The 19,433-nt window shown below is 38.2% G+C and overlaps 3 protein-coding genes across 3 annotated transcripts; all 3 read left to right on the forward strand.

Annotated features, from left to right (window-relative positions):
- Positions 1 to 1,800: 1,800 nt before the first annotated feature.
- Positions 1,801 to 4,855, forward strand: LOC131976825 (protein S100-A13-like). The gene is made up of 2 exons (XM_059339993.1): positions 1,801 to 1,938; positions 4,490 to 4,855. The coding sequence occupies exons 1-2, from the start codon at positions 1,810 to 1,812 to the stop codon at positions 4,622 to 4,624; spliced, it is 264 nt and encodes an 87-aa protein (XP_059195976.1). The 5' UTR covers positions 1,801 to 1,809; the 3' UTR covers positions 4,625 to 4,855.
- A 725-nt stretch (positions 4,856 to 5,580) lies between these two features.
- si:ch211-105c13.3 (uncharacterized protein LOC325758 homolog) lies at positions 5,581 to 14,131 on the forward strand. The gene is made up of 3 exons (XM_059339588.1): positions 5,581 to 5,787; positions 12,859 to 12,980; positions 13,660 to 14,131. Exons 2-3 carry the CDS (start codon positions 12,861 to 12,863, stop codon positions 13,813 to 13,815), a joined length of 276 nt encoding a protein of 91 aa, XP_059195571.1. The 5' UTR covers positions 5,581 to 5,787; positions 12,859 to 12,860; the 3' UTR covers positions 13,816 to 14,131.
- Positions 14,132 to 17,573: 3,442 nt separating this feature from the next.
- s100t (S100 calcium binding protein T) lies at positions 17,574 to 19,433 on the forward strand. The gene is made up of 2 exons (XM_059338679.1): positions 17,574 to 18,811; positions 18,901 to 19,433. The coding sequence occupies exons 1-2, from the start codon at positions 18,650 to 18,652 to the stop codon at positions 19,063 to 19,065; spliced, it is 327 nt and encodes a 108-aa protein (XP_059194662.1). The 5' UTR covers positions 17,574 to 18,649; the 3' UTR covers positions 19,066 to 19,433.

Raw genomic sequence — 19,433 nt, forward strand, 5'->3', positions numbered from 1 at the left:
GTTGTCCAACCACTTTCTGTTGAAAGTCACAGGAATCCGTAAAAAGCTCCATTTGTTGACAGATCGATACGACATGAATGATGTATTGCTGTGTGAGCCATTGCAGATGAAAGGCCTCTTTTCTCCTTGGATTGTCGTCTCCTGTGGAGAACTTTTTCTGCTGTTCACAGGAAAACAGGCCTGTGAAAACAGGCCACAAAAATTAAAAAAAAGACTGCACCCTTATTACAGGCCTTTGTGATGTCACTGGGTGTTTTGTCAATCATCTGCCTGGTTAAATGTTGCATAAAATGCTGCATATCAGTGTAGATATGTTGTAGATGCATAACTAAAATGTAGGGAAATCACACTGGTTCTCTGCATGTGATAAGTATTGATATTAAGCTTTTCACAACAAAGTGAGGTGCCATTCCTCATAACAGACTGCAGTACTGTGGCTTCAGCGATAATGTCACACAGATAAAAACACGTACAATTTATACTGCTGCCTCTGGTGAAAAAGCAACACCTCATGCACATTCCCTAACGCACACTTCTCTGTAATGAATAACAACCTAATAAAGTCTGTGAAAGCAGACACTGTAAATCATCACTGAAGTGGTGCTATATGCGCGTATGACTTTAAGCACCTCTTGAGTTTTCCCACACTTTTTTTTAAAGCTTATTTGCATGAAACATTTTAAAGAGGGGAAATGCATCTGCTCCAAAGGCCAAATGCTGCATGAGTGGATACAGCGGGTAGTCAAGGAAATCAAGAAGTATGGATTATGTTTTGAAATATAGACCAACAAATCCTTAGACACAAATGCATTAATCATAAGACAAGTAGCAGCTTTGCCCCTGGTGCTTTTAAACCGCTGTGTGTGATTTCTCAGTCATTTATTTTGTGTTAGTAGCTGCTCTCTCCTCCCTCAACGATGGCCGGGGGAATGGAGCCGAAGAACGGAAGACTGCTGTTTCAGGTGTATGGTGATAAAGATGCGTGTGTTTGCGTGTGTGTGTGTGTCATCCAGCTAAGACAAGAAAACTAGGTGTGGGATATTTGGATGATAAAGCCATTGTGCTTGTCAGCACTAACTGCCTCCCTAATATGCCAATTGTGCACATTCTGTCACAGCTTTGGCTTAAATGATACAACTTTTCTGAGGTGAAACCCAAGTGTCTCATTCTCAAAAGTTTTCGCAGCACAGACTGTGTAATTATATCTGATTTACCGCTTTCTTTTTGCTCTCTGCAGCTTTTTGCCCACAGTTTGCAAAGTAAAAAAATGTGAGGCTATTGTCCATGCATTGGCATGAACTGAGCAGAACATTAAACTATTTGTAATATGTTTAACCCGCCCTAACTCTGATTGTTAGTCTGGAGCTTCCTGAATGAGGTGATTCATCCAGCAACCCATATCCTGCCAGAGACGAGTTACACGCTGAGATTGCATCTTGAAATGCAATCACGTCATGGAAAAGGTCAGTGGTGTTTGGAAAACTTGGTTTACATTTTTACTGGTTGCACTGATTAGTGTTCAGAAAACACAAACTGTAAATATATGAAGAGAAATGAGTGAATAATTGATTTTCTGCACCAGCAGAGGTCGGCTAGAAAAAGGCCAGGAGGATCTCATTTTAACCACACAAACCTGAGTCGGTGAGTCTCGCTCATCTTTTAATTTAGATTTGTGTAGTTTGTTGTTTCTTTTATCAGAATTTGAACTTCATCTACATGTAAATTAACTGTTCATTATTATGATCAACAGCATTTCTTGTTCTTGCCTTTCCTGAAATATTGGCCAAACTATTCGCCTCTCAACTTGTGATGGAGTCTGCTATTGGTGTGCTGGTGTCCCAGTTCAAGGCCTATGCTGGCAGGGATGGATCCTCTGACACACTGAGCCGAGATGAGTTCCACAAACTGGTCACATCAGAGCTCCCTAACCTTGTCAAGGTAAGAATAGTAGTGTAACCCTTATTTCTTGTCGGGGTAGCGTTCTCCAGTCTCTCGGGCTGATGGGTGATGAGCGGGCTACAAGATAACTCCACACTTATTCCTTTATCTTCTTTAATAACCAATATCGGCAGGACAGCATACAGCATTCCACTTCACGGGTCACAACACAAGAGAAACCCCGCGAAACTACCACATCCGATTGACTACCCCTCACCTATACTTGTCCCCCAAAACAAGGGCAGGTAGGAACTAATTAACTTTGGCAAGGGGACAAGTAATATCAACTTAAATATAACACATGAAAATGAATACATAAATTATAGTGAAAGTTCCATAAATAATAATGAAATAATTATTGTATATAATAATAACTTAAATGATTAAATAACCCAAAACATATTTTTTCCATTAAGTAAGGCTACAGTAGGTTTAACTAACAACACTACTGCAGTGATGCACCAGTGCAGTGTAGGATGTATTTGTGTATTTGTTAATTATGCTCATTTGGACTATTTTAACTCTGTCTACATGTCTGAGTAAACAGAGTTTACACAAATTACAGCTTGCCCAAAAGCCTGCAGCAAGACTCCTCACCAAAACCAAAACGAAGGGCACATTACTCCTATTTTAGGAAATCTGGTAAATTGTGTTATTGATAGCTTTCAACCATTCAAACTGAGTAACTGTTTGGTATAGTATACCTTTGAGTGTATCTTAAAACTGGTATGTATTGGACTTAAAGGATAATAACATGGATATTCTGTATTTTCTTTGTGTCAACTCACATATACAGTCCTGTGTGCACTTCTTCCCAAACATATACATTTGTGAAAATCTTATGCTAACACTTTACTTGAAGGTATCATCATAATAGTGACATGATACTGTCATAACTGTTTGTCATGACAACTTGACATTAAGTTTGTTTGGGATGTCTTTATTGTGATAACTTGACTTTAATCAAAGTGACATTACCACAAAATGTCTTTGTCATAGCAACTTGACATAAACAAAATATGTTTCTATATTTGTGTTTATGGCAAGTTGGCATAATGATTATTATAATTAGATGTGCAAGGTTACAGACCAATTCTAGCACTTTGTCATAGATGTTTAACAGAATACCGACAAGATACCCAAAACTGCTAGAATTGGTCTGTATATTTTGTGGTAATGTCACTTTGATTAAAGTCAAGTTGTCATAATCAAGACAACCCAAGGAATGTCAACTTGTCATGACAAAAACCGAATGACACTTAATGACAGCAGTCATAAACGTTTATGACATTGACATAATGTTTATGACACGTTTATGATGGTGTCATGTCACAGTTATGACAGTATCATATCACTATTATGACGATACCTTCAAGTAAAGTGCTACCGTTTGTTTGTTCACTGTGGAGGCATGCGAGAAAAGCAAAGTTTTCTTCCAGAATTCAAAGTAATACAGGGTGATTTACTGGCATACAAATGATCATTTTAAGGGTGAATACTTCCTTTAATGTGAGCCTGAAAATAGACCCCTATAAATCCACTATTTATTCTATTTTTAGTGTTTCTGCTAAAAGCAACAGGCTGTTTTAGGGAATCAGTGAGCCTGTTTTAAGAGTGTCAGTAATAACTTTATCTTTAGAAGTAACAAATGGGTTTGTGACTCAGAGTCACAGAAGGGCTGAGGACATTGGGAAGTATTTAGAGACGGACAACGCCTTGTGGCTTTTTTGTCTTTTCATTTGATTAGTTGACATCAAAAAATGTAGAATATTACCAGCCGTACAGATACATAACAATCAGGAACAAAAGTTTGGTCATTGTTTGCTCAGAAAAACAAGCTTCCTCATAAGGGCAGATTCATATTCAAATGCGTATCATCTGGATGCCACATTTGCCCTTTTTGTTGTGACCATATAATTAAGTGTTAGTCATACTTTTGTACTTGTTCTATGTGGGAAGTTTTAATTGCATGTGGTCTCACTGTACTTCTGAGTCAAATAGTTGAAAGAACATTTGAGAATATTTTACTCTTTGCACTCTTTCCTGTGATTTAGAGCAATAATATCTCATGTTGGGACAGGATGTAAGCCTACATTTACTGTTTCACTGTGTTCCAGAGAAACAATAAGTTTGTCATGAAGAGGGAGTTACCACCCTTCAGAGACTTCCAAGTTTCCCTCTAGTCTGGTCTGGTTGTGGTTGTGTTGTCATGTTTAACCAGAGCACAATGGCAGAAAGCAGTAGTTCCTGAAGCTCCACATAAAATACAGTGCTGCCTTTTCCAAGTGTGGAAAATTCCATGTTTCTCCTCACACGAACGCTTGAAATAACCACTTTGGCCACTAGATGGCGACAGAGCCTCAGCTGCTTGTGCCAAACCACTTCTGCTGACGTTGCATTAATTTTTTAAACGGGTGTGCATGCCAGTAGTCAGCTTGCTTCTGTCTCATCGCCCCACACACACAACCATTAACATCACAGTTGATCCACAGTGACTCTCACTATTCAGGATTTTCTGTAGCATTTGATGTATCTTCCTGTTTTCCTGCAGGCTGCTGCCGACCCCGCTGCCATCGACCAGCTCATGAGTTCATTGGACAAGAACAATGATGGAGAGCTCAACTTCCTGGAGTTCTGGCATCTGATTGGGCATCTTGCAAGCAAGCATGGGGGGTTCAGCCAATAGAGTGTCCTCAGATACTCTGTTACAGTTTTAATGCTTGTTACTGACTTGTCTGTGTGCCATACTGTGTAGAAATGGGAAAACAGCCAAGTGGAAAACACCCTAAAGTCAGTTTCAGCTTCACAATGCTGTGTCTTTAACAGTTCCCAGCAATTCTTCACTCACCGTCCTCTCATCAGTAGTTGCCAAACTGGCACAGACTCACTCACAGAGTATTATTTGTGCAGCATTAGAACCAGTCCTGTTTCCCAGCACACACACACACACACACACACACACAGCTGCTTGTGCTTACAGGTCTACGAGGGAGTTGCAGGATGGGAATGCATTTTCTGAAGCTGAGTGTGTGTTTGTGTGTGTGGGTTCCTGACTTAGACCACCTTGGGGGACACATTTCTGACTAAAGACCAGTTAATTGGGTACGGCTTGTCCAAGTGGGGTCAAAAGCAAAAAGCAAAACAACAAGGTCAAACCAGGTTAGGGTTATTATCAGGGTAATGCTCCAGGAAATGAATCTACTTGTGTGATAACTTGGTGTTTATCATCTCCCTCAGCACACAAACAGACGTGTGGTCTTACCGGAGTTGGACTTTGTGTTTAAAGCTGGAAATAAAAACGAAATGTAAAATGTTTTTTCAGTCCTCCGTTTGACCAAAAGTTTGTTCAAAAGTTTCCTTCCAATTGAACACTATCTTTCCCTTCTTTACACAAGTGAGTAAAGTTTCAGGGTGTGGCTTGAGTACATCTGTCTGTTGGGAAAGCTTTGAACACACGCGCACTTAAACATGAGCGCGCGCTTGTTGCTACATGTTGAGAGAAAGTGTGGCAGAAAAAAAAATGCAGATGAATGTGCAAAACAGGCATATAAAAGAGGGAAATATTCACTAAACCACATTACAAAGTCTTACTCTGTTTTCTTTAACAGCGGGAATGTTTGTTAGAAAATGTTAAAGAAAAAACTGCTCTGTTGCTTAAGCTGCGCCTCTTTCCACATTCCTTCTCTCCCAGGCACACGCCCTATGACAATGAAAAAAAAATTGGCTGGAGTGAGAAGTTAAATCACGGAAAAGATATGTGTTACTGGTTAATCTAGCGCAGGACTGAGGAGGAGCATCTGAGCGAGAGAAGGAGCGCAGTTACTTTACTTTTGTTTTCCTGTCCTAACGGTAAGTCTGCTTTATTCTAAGTAGTCGTTTGTGTCTCTAGTCTGGATCTTTTGGGGCAAAACTATCATTTTATCTGATTTTCCCCCACTGTGTCCTACATTTTGCATAATTAGCGAGCGTCTCTATTGTCATTACCAAGCTTGGTGGCATCGGGGATCAGGTTCTCCTTGGTAATCTAACCCCAATCCCTTTACACTTCAGGAGAAACCGGAGTCTCGCCTCACGTTAACTTATTTATTTGCTGTGTGTCAGTCCTGCCTCTGGCCGCTCTACAAATTGTCAGGATTAGTTAGGGCTAAATGTAAATGTGGGACGCGGGCAAGCCCCTGACATCTCCGTTACGCACGGCGCTGACTAGCTTTGGCATATGTGCCGAGGCTGTTTTCGCCCCGTTAAACAGTCATACTGTGATCGTTGTACCGGCGGTCAGATTTGTCTCTTATCAGTCTGCATTATTAACGTTATGATAAGACTCCGGTAGCGAGACTCAGATAGCTTCGACCTGGTGTGGTTAATGACGCGCAGGAGAAAAAGCGACCTGGGCGATGACAGGTAACATGCATGGAGGAAGTGAGTCAGACACACCTAACGCAAACAACACGAGCAGGGTGGAGCTGATCGCTGCATTTATCAATGCTCATGAACTATCAGGTGGCAGAATAATGACATGTGTGACCCGTGGTCAGTGTGGTAAAAACTTTCACTGACATATAAAAAGATACCCAACACTTAGTGGCAGTCTGCTTCAGGTTGAGGTGGACTGGTTGGGCTGTGTGGCCCTACCTGACTAATGCCTACCTGTAAACTGGTTTGTACTTGTTCAAGTCTCAAAGCCCTGCTGACTAAACTCTACCCGTCTGCACGTCTATCATGCTTTATTTGATCTATCTGGGAGGTGCTGTGCAGTGTACACACACACTAAACAGAAGCCTACACACTGTACACACTGTAAAATACCTTTGTAGAAATTACAGTAAAACAATGTCAAATTGCATCAGAAATAGGTTGTCAAATCAAACATTGTACATCACCGTAGTGAATACTTTTAATTACTGTAAATCAAAGAATATCATAAAACTTTAAATTCAACTGCCATAAACTGCAGAAAACACAGTTTTAGTGTAAAAATATAAAATTTTGATGTAAAATTATTGGAGAAATACCATGATGACACAATTGTCCTAAAAGTAATGGGATTATTCAGTATAAATTACAGTTTTTGCTGATATTTACATTTACATACGCTCACTGTATTTTTTACAGTGAAGTTCTGGCAACCAAAGCTGCCGGTATTTTACTGTAAATTAAACTGATTTTTTTTTACAGTGCATATTACCTGACAACTTTTTTCTGCAGCACCTTCAGGACCCAAAGAAAACTTAGAGACACACAATATAATACACAGTACAGTGCAAGACACATAATTATTACTATTTAAACTTATTGGGGTTGAAACAGGGGTGACTCCAAGGTTTTTGTAAATGCAGTGGCGTGGAGCAAAAAGCCAAACCAGACATTATACGTTGAAGCTGTTTCACCTATTTTTGTTGTTGCTTTGCATTTCTTTGAAATCGTTCTACATCTCTTTTTGCTTTTGTGTCTCTTTGTGATGCTTTTTGCATTTCTTTGCAGTCACGATTAGTCTTTATGAGTGACACTTTGCAGGTGAAGTAGGTGCAGGGTGCGGCCCCTGTCACTTTAAACCCCTGGGCCTGTGACTAGTAGGCCTGTTCAGTGATCCATCCACGGTCAGGGGGAGGCCAATAGAAAATCTAAAAATCTAACAGAAATAAAATCAGCATTAAAAATTAGGTGAGAAAACAATTATGGGCTCTTGTGCAGTGCTTTGTTCCCTAATACAGGAGTTATTAGCCAAATGTTGGGTGTGGTCCAGAAAGTTACAGACAAAACATGTTGCAATGAGGAAAATGGATAATAACACAACAACACAAAGTCTAGGCAACATATAAAGAAAACACATGGATCAATTAATTTTCCAGAAAACAGTTATTATACCATATGAATAGGAAACATTTAATTACCCAATTTAATAAAACCGGTTTGTTTAGTGAGTTATATAGTCCGTGGATCCGTTAAGAGTTGGCAAGATATGAGGGATTGTAGAAAACAGGACAGTAAAGGGGAAAACATGATTATATTTTTTCAGATGCACTAATCCAGTTCCCAGTTTCAGTTCCCAGTTTCTTTTTCGGAAAGGACTCCCACAATGGATGCACATTAGTCAAAAGAGCACAAATTTGAGAGGATTTTGTTTCAAGAAATCCCCTCTCAGTAATTCAATAAAGATGTAATTAGATATTTTCTGGTTTGAAGATGAACAAAAACTTTGTCCTCATAGTGAAACGATGATCAAACTCGGATCAATAAAATGTTGGATTCCTTATTTTTCCCCCTTACAAGTGACTCAAGACCCCCCCATTTGTCCCCTTTTGTTTAAAAAACACCCTGTTCAAACCTTTAATGAGAATTACTGGATAGTTTTACAACTTTAGACCTCAAAAATATATATCACTCCTAATTAACCGGGTTATAATCCATAAACATATGTAACTGGAGACGATGGGTCACATGTAGACTTCTGCTTTATTGTAAAATGTCTTCAGCCAAAAAAAGTTTGTGAATCACTGAACTTGCGTGTGTGTGGTGCAAAATTCCAGTAAAATGCCACAAAGGGAACCAGCAACGCAAATACAACAAGCACTGAGCCTCACACAAGCATTCATTACACTTGAGTCATAGTAATCTCCAGGCTGTGAATGTGAGTGTGCTGAGAGGCTGCAGGGAAGCTTCATTTGTACTCAGCACACACTCGCTGTCAGGCCACCTCTTGCTCTTATCAGACAAACCCACCACATGCTCCTTTCTACCCATTTGTAATTCTGTGGCCCCGATGTCTCCAGTTCTGACCAAAGCCGACTTGGTTTCATGTTCATCTCATTACACTAGGAAGAGACGCTAATGGATGGTGGCCTGTCGGGCATTTTGATATATGGGCTGGACAGATACAAACACACACACACACACACACACACACGCTGACTGGTCTGCCTGCTCCCGTGCTGCTGTTCAGCTTGTAGATGGTGGTAGGAAGGTGTTGGGACAATTATAGTAACCCATTAAATAATTATGAACAGCATGCTGATGACAGATGCTCACTTGTATGCTGGAAAGAGTTGTGTGTCCACTTCTGTGTGTTTCTGTGTGTGTGTGTGTGTGTGTGTGTGTGTGTGTGTGTGTACTTGTTCTTCCTACATAGTGAGGACCGGAACACGTTTTTACCAACAGAGTGAGAGCATTTTCGCAAAGTGAGGACATTCTGGCCAGTCCTCACAAAACGAACTAAAATCATAGTGAAAATGTCCTTTGTTTTCATTTTTGTCAACTTTTTTCATACATAATGAAGATTGATAAACCAAAGGACATAAAGGCAAATTTTACTCTGACCTCTTTTAATCTCCCACCCAACAAATAACCCATTACAAAAAAAATAAAACTAACTACTAAACTCAAGCTATAGCATTTAAAAAAAAAAAAATACTAAACTAAAACTAACAAACTCACTCGAAAACTCATTCAAACTAACTGAATTTGAAAACAAAAAAATCACCACGAAATTAAAGCTAAAACGAATGAATAATTCAAAACTATTATAACCTTGCAAGGGAATTCACTATTCCAATGAGGGCCCTCACAAAGATAGAAGTACAAGAGTGTGTGTGTGTGTGTGTGTGTGTGTGTGTGCGTGTGCTGGCACGGCAGTTAGACATGAAACAGAATCCAGGGTTTGGGTGCATGCTCTCACTCACCCAGTAATTAGGTTAATGCAGCTAATTGGTGTTGTCCAACCTTAGATATGTGTGTGCGTGTTTCTATCTTTCTGTCTGTCTATCTGTATGTCTTTGTGTGTAGGACAGTGTGGCAGCATAGTGTGAGCATTGAGGTGTGACATCTGTGTCAGATGGGAGATTTACCAGCTTCTACAGTTACTCCAGCAGCATGTCCACAGGCAGCCATTATCATTAGCCGTCCTGCGGCCACCGCTGCCTCCTGGTAGTTTCCGATACTCAGTGGAAACCCCGCGGCAAGGTCTCGCGCCAAACTGCTGCGATACTTATCAGCTGTGCTCAAGTATCTGCAGCATTTATTCAGGCTTTTTATTTTCTGTTGCCTTGGAAATGTTGTTTGTTGAGACAACAGAGAGCTAAATGGGAACAGAAACCCAGAGAGATCCCTCTGCTGGTTCAAGTATGTGTGTATGCCTTTGGTTGTTCATGCACTGGCCTTAACTCTTCCTATAGGCAGGACATTATATCCTATTTCCATATTCTAATTCTAATTTTCTTTTTTTTGAAAGTTATACACAAAAAAAGTATTTTCCAAAAGCTTTCACAAAAAGTGTGTCATTCATACATACATACACTTTTCCATTCACAAGGAAAAATCAGGAGGATCTCTCACCAGCCACAATAAATATTAGATTAGACTTTATTGTTATTGCAGAGAGTACAGCTACTAGAGACAACAACATGCTGTGTAGCATCTTATCAGAGGTGCAAAAAAGCTGTGAAGTGCAGAGTAATTTACAGAAAATATAAAATGAACAAAATGTGGGATAAACAGTAAGGGGTATGAATATGCGCTATATACACAGTATCAGCAGCACAAACAGGGAGGAATGTAACTAAGTACATTTACTCAAGTACTGTACTTAAGTATAATTTTGAGGAATGTGTCCTTTACTTGAGTATTTCAATTTAATGTAATTTTATACTCCACTGCATTTTGAGGTAAATATTGTACTTGTTGCTCCACTACATTTAGCTGCCAGATTTAGTTACTTTTCTGATCGAGATTTAACATGAAAAACATGATAAATTAAAATTGATTAGACATCTTTTAAATTTGAAACACAGTACAGTATATTAAGTAGTTGAAATACTTATGAATAAAATGTGGCTTACATAATTGCATCATTACAAATTATACAATAATATACTAGAATATATAGAATATATAAAACAGTCTGAGTCCATTCTGCACAACAAGTACTTTACCTTTTATACTTTAAGTACATTTTGATGTTGATACTTTTGTACTTTTACTGAAGTAAGTTTTGAATGCAGGATTTTTACTTGTAGTGGAGTAATTCTGCAGTGTTATACTAGTACTTTTTTTTTATTTAAGTAAGGGATCTGAGTACTTCATCCACTACTGGAACAGGGGAGATATATATCTATATCTATATATATATATATATATATATATATATATATATATATATATATATATATATATATATATATATGATACAACATTGGAGGCAGTACAGGTGAAAAAATAGTGTAGAATGTGTTGCTACACTCAAAATAAACACAGAATAACAGCTAAATAGAGGTATGTACTGCAGATCTGTTATGAACAATAAAGACAAAAAATACTTTATAGGTCAGTGTGTGCAGTACGCAGTATAAAGTATAAAGTATGGGTGTGTGAGAGTGTGTGTATAGTGCCGTAAGTGAATGTGTACTAGGCAGAGTTGGATGCTAGAGCCGCTGACAGTCCGACTGTAAATAGTATAATAACCACTGTGCCTGAATGGGCTTCCATGATCTGCTATTTTAATTTGTTGCAGCTGTGAGCAGTTCCTCTATTTCTTTTATGCATGGCACCAGAGCTTTCTCACAGCAGACATTTTGACTTGTTATAGTAGCAAAAGCACAGGTGTTGCCATGCCACTGAAACTGAAGCAGCTAAATGGAACTCAGCCATTGTTTTTTTTTATTATTTGCACCTGTGCTGACCTGTGAAATGGCCTACTGTATAGTGTTGAGTGAACAAACTGACTTTTCATTTTGTCAGTGTGTAGTGTAGTTTCAGGTCCAACTTAGCAATAAACAGTGAGTGGAAAGAACCAAAGGCTGATGATTTAGCTTCACATGACTCTGAGATCATACCAATAACAGCAGCATTAGATGTTTCAGGCTCGTTGAATCTGTTGGTGCCGTGTTATGTTTTTCACTTCATACTTGAGCACAGTTTGCAGTGTGTTCCTACAGTGTGAGGAGAGGTGTGCTGCAGCAGACGGGCAGCAGGCAGTAATCTGAACCTGTGGCCTCCCGCTGGCTTCTGGGTATCAGATGTCCACCGTCAGAGATCACAGCTCCCATTGTGTTTACCTCAGAGACTCCCCTCCTCTTCAGCCTTCCATCACTCCCTCTCTCCCTCTCTCGCTCTGTTTACCTCAGCGAGCCTCCAGGCTGTGTCCCCTCCTCTCCTCCTGGTTCCTTCTCGTCCTTCCTCTTTTTCTATGCTGACATCACTTGTTTTTCAATTTAAATTAAGGATATGATCCATCTTATGCCAAAGAATGACTCATGATTGTTGTGTCTTATGACCCTTCAGGCAGAAACATTTTTTTTTCAATGCATTGGCCAATTCTGTGACACTTTGGGCTATTTTGCTTCGATAAAACAATCCAAAATACACATTGAGGTGTTTATTTATTATTTACTTTGCTGTCTTTTTGCACCTGAAGATAAATTCACTAAAACTTAGATATGCATATTTACATTTCAGAAAACGTGTGTAATAATTGTCTTAATGTAAGCAACCAACTGGGGAAGTTTCAAGGTGATATCTTATTTAATTTGAACCTGTAGTGTTTGCTTAAATCAGAGTTTTGCTTTACTATTATCACTATTATAACTATTTACTTGCAGAACAATGTGGTTTTTAACACAACTCAATTTATTGTCTATGTTTTCAATATCACACATGCAAGATCAAGTGAATCGTTGTAATATAACTTTATTTTAATATATTATGATTGCATAGCCTTAATTATGAATCCCTAATCAGTCAGCTGTGCACAGGGATCCCAAGGTCATGATGTAGTCCTCTAAAATAAGCCTTTTATCTACCCAAGACCCAATAAAATGCATGGGAATGTACCCATCGGCTACACCCAGTGTCTAAGATATGACCATATCTCTTCTTGCCACTTCTGACACTCAATTCTTTGACTTTTTGTCCTTGTCCCTCTCTCTTTAGATATGGAGGGCGCCATCAAGACATTGGTGACCACATTTCTTAATTCTTCCAGGGGGAAGGAAAACCTAGACAGCGGTGCCTTCAATAAACTAGTAAAGAAACAGCTTGGTGGCCTCATGGAGGTAAGAAACTACACTCAAAAAAATAACTTGTTCCCAGAATGAAATAAAATTATGGAAATAATTTCCACCTAAATAAAATGCTTTAATTTAACGAGAAACAGTTTTGTTGAGTGAACAAAATGTAAATATGTCGGGTCAACATGATGTATTTGCGTTACTTTTAATTACCAGGGCTCAGTCCAACTAGATTTCTAAGGGTAATTGTAACATACTAATGTAATTTTCTTGGGCCATTTAAACGTGTATGACATTATTAAGAGTTACTTTATTTAATAGGGTAGTTACAACTACTTTTTAAAATAGTGAAGTACATGAATTAATTGCCAACTAAACAGTTAGGTTGAAGTGGTTTAGCCTAAAAGATTACCTTTATCATATGAAAATGAACATAATAGTAATTATTCAGGAAATAAATATTATATTCAGCAATTGAATTAGGTTGTTTTAACAGAAAGTATTCTAGTACATTTTAAAGTGTTCCATTTTATGCTAAAACTACATGTTTTAAAACTGTTCAACCACAAAACATCATTTTATTTAGTAGAAGCTACATGTTAGACTAAGGAGAAGGTAACAGACACCCAGTTTGCTTTTTTTGAGTGTACATACATTCAGCATATTAGTATGATTTTTTTAAAATTATTTTTTAGTCATGTTTGGTTTATTTCTTTTTGTTCAGAATGCAAGCTGCTCCTCTGCCGTGAAGGAGATGCAGATGGGACTGGATGCCAACCAAGATGGAAAGATCAGCTTCGGGGAGTACCTCAGTCTGATTGGCTCACTGGCCAACTCCTACAGTGAGATCAAGACTGGAACCAGTCAAGATGCATCATAGAAGCTTGGATCAGCAAATTAACCTTTTTTTAAAAAAAAAATCTTTTTTTGTATTTTCTAAGTATCTTTTATCATCTCTGAATGTTAAAACATAACCTTTTTTTCTGCAACAGTCCATAGTCACTTTCATTCAGCTAAAAAACAACTACTATAATGCTCTTAATGTCTGTCCAGATCTGCCTTTTTTCAGTCACACCATAATGATGTTAACTGTCAGGGACACATTGAAGGACTCTAAGCGGGGAGTGTCTTTTTTTATACCAATTTCACAAAGATACTTGCTTTATTGTCAAAATAAAAGCTTTATGTAAGAAAAATATATTGTGTGCAGTTTGTTATTTGTTTCAATTTGCATTAGAGTGTCTGATTGCTGGCATTAGCCATTAATTATATATATATACACAACAAAAATAGCTCATAAGAATAACAATTTAAGAGCTGATATCTAGCCATTTTCCATGGTTTTCTTGATAATGATTTTGGTTATTATCAAGAAAACCATGGAAAATGTCTAGATATCAGCTCTTAAATGAAACTCTTATGGGCTATTTTTGTTGTTATCATTATATTTGTCCAAACAAATGTACCTTTAGTTGTACTCGGTATTAACATTAACAAGAAATTGAAGAAAACAATGGTCTAATCATTTTTTTTCCATGACTGTATATCAATCACTCACTTACTCTGTGTTACCTAGAATTCTTGAAGATAACTTTGTCTCAGTGAAAATTAATTTGTTTGGAAAATAGTGAGCATACAACTGGATTGATTGATTGATTGATTGATTGATTGATTGATTGATTGATTGATTGATTGATTGATTGATTGATTGATTGATTGATTGATTGATTGATTGAAGTTTATTTCGAATATGAAAGCAAAATAATAATAAAAAAAGACTTAGACAAAATATTGAACATGACATGTAGAATACATATTCGAAAAGGAGGATAAATGTGACTTGGATTCCATTGCATGAGTTTGTCTATTTTTTTTTCTCTATTTTTGGATTCTTCGTTCACAGTGGAGGTGAGAAAACAAAATTTTCTTCTAGAATTCAAGGCAGCCCAGAGCGATTACACTGTGAAACCCAATGTTGCTTGTTTGTCATTATAACTTATTTTCCCTATTCAATATAACAAAGATTTGTGCAAATAGTAATTTTAACTTAAAATATTGTGTCAAATAGCAAGATTCATTTGAGTTAACTCCATTGTCTTTGTTGTCTTGACATAAAAATGATTTTGCAGCATGGACAATAAATATAAATATTTAAGTTGAAACGACAAGTTAGGTTTTACAGAGTAGTTGATCTACATTATCTACATATTTTTGTTTTCAAATTCAGTTAGTTTTAGTTAGTTTTAAGAGTGAGTTTTCTAGTTTTAGTTTAGTTTTTATTTTTTTTTAAAAATGCTTAGTTTTAGTTTAGTTTTTATTAGTTTTAGTGTTAGTTTTAGTTTTTTTGTAATGGGCTATGTGTTGGGTGCCAGATTCAAAGTGGTCATAATAAATTTTGCCTTTATTTCCTTTGGTTTATCCATCTCAGCCCCAATAAGGTTATTAACTGTTTTGAATTTTGGTTGGAGTGTAGACATCCCAGTCTCAGTAAACATATTCACCATGTGTTGCATGTTCAAATAGAAACACTGAATTATGAATGAAAAAAGTTGACAAAAACGAAAACTAAGGACATTTTCACTATAATTTTAGCTAGTTTTAGTTAGTTTTGTAACCACACAATACAGTTTCAGTTAGTTATCGTTTTTTTAAAAACTCTATTTTTTTTTTTTAATTTCAGTTAACAAAAATGTTTTTTCAATTCTAGTTTTCGTTATTTTGTTAGTTTTCGTTAACTATAATAACCTTGATCTACAGATGATCATTTTGCAGGTTTTCCTTTAGCTTCCATTAACATTCAGCTAGAACAAAATACTGTACATGTGCAGTGGTTTCCTCCTATGGTTTGACATTGTCCCACAGACACCGCTGCAATGATACCTGCTCCTTCCACAGCCACTGGCAACACATGCTAAATATAGCTGTGACATCCCTGACTAGTCAAACTCAGCAGCCTTTAGATGCATCAACTATTGCAACCAGATCCTGACATACAGTATACGCTTCCTATTGTGCACCATCCTCGCCTCTGCAACACTATACATACACACATATGGTGCATACATACACACACTGTGCTACCCCCACTCACTGACACAATACACTGCAGCGGAGACACAAACAAGAAGATGCACTTACCATTATCAAACATACATTTCATGACAGCTTGCAGTGCTTGTGCATTAATGTTGTTTGCTTTCATGAGTATGATCTTCAAGAGTGTACATAATCATACTGTCCTTTATTTTCGCTCCTCATTTACTTTTCATGCCTCTCACTGTATCCATTATATTGCCTTAGTGTGGTGTGTTTTTGGAGCTTGAGGTGTGAACGTGTTCGTGAAAGTGTGTGTGTCCTTGCTTTGGCATGTTTTACCTTTGTGTGTGTCTTTGTATGGGGATTTCTCTGCATGGCTGCCAGGTGTGATGGCTCCATTCATCAGTGCTACACTAATCCTTCGGATACTGTATCAGGCATGACCCCCCCTCTTTCTTCTAGTAAACATCCTACCTGCACCCATACTGCAACATTCCTTCCTGCACATATTAGAAGAGTTATAGTGTTATTCATCTTGCTCTTGGTACTGTGTTTGTTTAAGCCCTGCTACGAAACCTGTTCTTTGTTTTTACATGCAGTACCTGAAGTGTTGCACAACAGAGGAGGATAGCTGCACAATAACTCATTTATGAAATGTTGTTGGGCGGCTGTTGAGCCCATTAAAGAATGAATGTTGCAGACTAAATTCATGTCTCAAATTAACAGTTGGTACCTTAAAGAGACAGTTCACCCCCAAAAACAAAATCTATATTTTGCATGTCATTTTTCATGGGATGTCTGTTTGTCTGTTAAAATAATCGGTAACACTTTACAATAACCATCATTTATAGATGGTAAATAGACCATTTATAAATGGTAAACAGGTAGTTTATTAATGTTTAATCATCATTTATAAACCATATATAGGCCATTTAGAATGGTGAATAGAAAATGTAATAATGTTGAACTATAATTTATAAATGCCAAATAGTTTACTTTACCATAAACAAGCATAATTATTAGTTTATTAATAGCTTTACACTCATTATAACATTTTAACACCATATTAAGTATGTAAATGATTTCAAAATGATTCGTATACCTAAGAAATTGCTTGAAAACATTTAAATATTAAATATGCATAGAATTTTGTAAATGGTTAATAATAATTGGTTTATAAACCATCTATTAACATCACTTAGATGGTTATTGTAAAGTGTTACCAAATAATCCGCAAAGTATTAGGGCCAGTACAAAAGAAAATGTACATTGAGAATAAAATTGAACTCTACATACAAAAATTAAATAACTCAGAAAGATTTTTTCCCATTTTATTCAAGAGAAGGCAGACACCTCCACAGCCGATATCTCCAACACTCTTCAACTTACACCAAAACAATCTAGATTAATAAATAAATCTAAAAGATGAGAAATGTGTATGTTTGACTTCCATGCAACCTGACATCTAAGAGTAAAAAGCCCTCATTTAACAGCGTCTGCGGTGGGGCTTGTGGTCATATTATGGGTATTTCAATTTACCTAATGCTGTAGTTACTGTGTTTTTTTGTCGATAAGTCAACTCTGACAGAGGGGGGTGGGTGCGTGTGTCCATTTTGATGATAGCAGGTGTCTGATGCGTAAACAGAGAAGGAGGAGAGGAGAAGTGGGGGTGGAAGAGGAGAGGAGCAACAGGTGGAAGGAGGGAAAGGGGAGGAAGGGATAAGTGGGATGGGTGGAGTGAGGGGTGTATTTAAGACGTTGTCCATCTCATCCTCCTCATCAGTCGCTCTTGCCTTCTCTCTCTGCACCTGACCACCAGGCCAGCACTCGCCCTACTCTCAGGTAAGAAAAGATGTCCAGGGAAGACTTGCACTCTGAAAGCTGTCTCTTTTTTTTCTTCTCTTAGGTTGTTTCGGACTTTTTTAATGCATGATGCTCTCTGCGGGTGGACTGCCTGTTGAAAAAGTTCTTGTGCAAATGATCAACAAAGACAGAGATAGCTTTCTGTTGATTCACTCATGGAACCTAAATTTATCTTGAGCTTATGAGTTCTGCCAAAAAATGTCTTAGTGATTAGGTTTTATGCAGCATTTGTAACACTGTGTCCATGAGGAGTGACTGATGTAAGGTGTGACTGACAGTTAGGAAAAGCCTTCACAGTTCAGAGGTGGTGCAGGTTCAAGGAAGGCAAAGACTTACACCTGTCTCCGGTGTTTTCTACCATCCGGTGGATGTAAAGTAAAAGCCAGATCAGGTTGCCTCTGCGTGTCCTGGTTACATCCCCTCCACTGGTTTGGCTGTTTTACCAGATTAGAGTCTCATTCTTATCAGCTGGCTCACATGTCCGGCTGCTGACTATGTCCTGACTCCCAGCGGTCCTCTCGCTGGTGCAAAGCAACAAACAGATTGAGGATCAGTTTAATCTGTAGCGGAATCTTATCAGGGCGACTGACAGGGAGGAAACAGTTAGATCGACTCGACTCCGGGGCTGTGCAGGGTTTCCGACTCGGCAAAATGCCCCTTCTGTCACTAGATTAAAAACACCTAGATCAGTTTGTATCTATCTCAGTGAGAATTCAGGTTTCTGTGTGTGTGTCTCCGTGCATCAGTCCATCCTGTGCTGACATGGACTGCTCTCTTTTACTCCTCCTCTCACCCTTCTTCTATCCTTCTCCAGAATGTCTTTGCCCAACTCAGAGAACGCCTCCACCCTGGAGAACGCCATGCAGCTCATGATCCAGACCTTCCATAAGTACTCTGGAAACGAGGGCGACAAATACACACTGAGCAGGGCTGAGCTCAAAGAGATGCTTACCGCAGAGCTCGGCAACTACCTCGGGGTAAGGAAGAGTACAAGCTGGCACAGTTTCATGAGTATAAAACAGATCCAAGCCTTCATTTCTTTTATTTTCTATCCTCACACATGCAGAACGCCCAGGATAAGGAGGCAGTGGATAAGGTCATGGGAGATCTGGATTCCAACAATGACGGGGAGGTAGATTTCACCGAGTTCATCATACTGGTCGGAGCTCTTACTGTGGCCTGTAACGATTTCTTCCTGGAGTACAACGACAAGCCAGAGAAGAAGAAGTGAGCACGCCCTCTGCACAAAATCCATCCACTCTGCAAACCTCCACATGCTCCAGGGAGGAAAGAGTTCAGACAGGAGAGAAGGACTTCCTGTCATGGACTTCACATTCACAAATACACTCACACACAAATATGTAATAGTCCTTTGAGTAGTAATAGTGTGTGTGTATTTGTCTGCAACGTCCAATCAATCCATTTATAAGCTGTATTTACTGCAATGTGAAAATCTGGAGAGTTTAAGTCTGTTTCAGCACCTGTCATTGTTGAATATGTGAATATATCTCTCTTTCTTTTTTTTCTTTTCGTGTATTTTGTAACATATTCAAGCAAAGGAATATCTCCCTGGAAAGAATAAATGTGACCTTTACTCAA

Source organism: Centropristis striata, chromosome 8, assembly GCF_030273125.1.
Source record: "Centropristis striata isolate RG_2023a ecotype Rhode Island chromosome 8, C.striata_1.0, whole genome shotgun sequence".
Classification (NCBI taxonomy): domain Eukaryota; kingdom Metazoa; phylum Chordata; class Actinopteri; order Perciformes; family Serranidae; genus Centropristis; species Centropristis striata.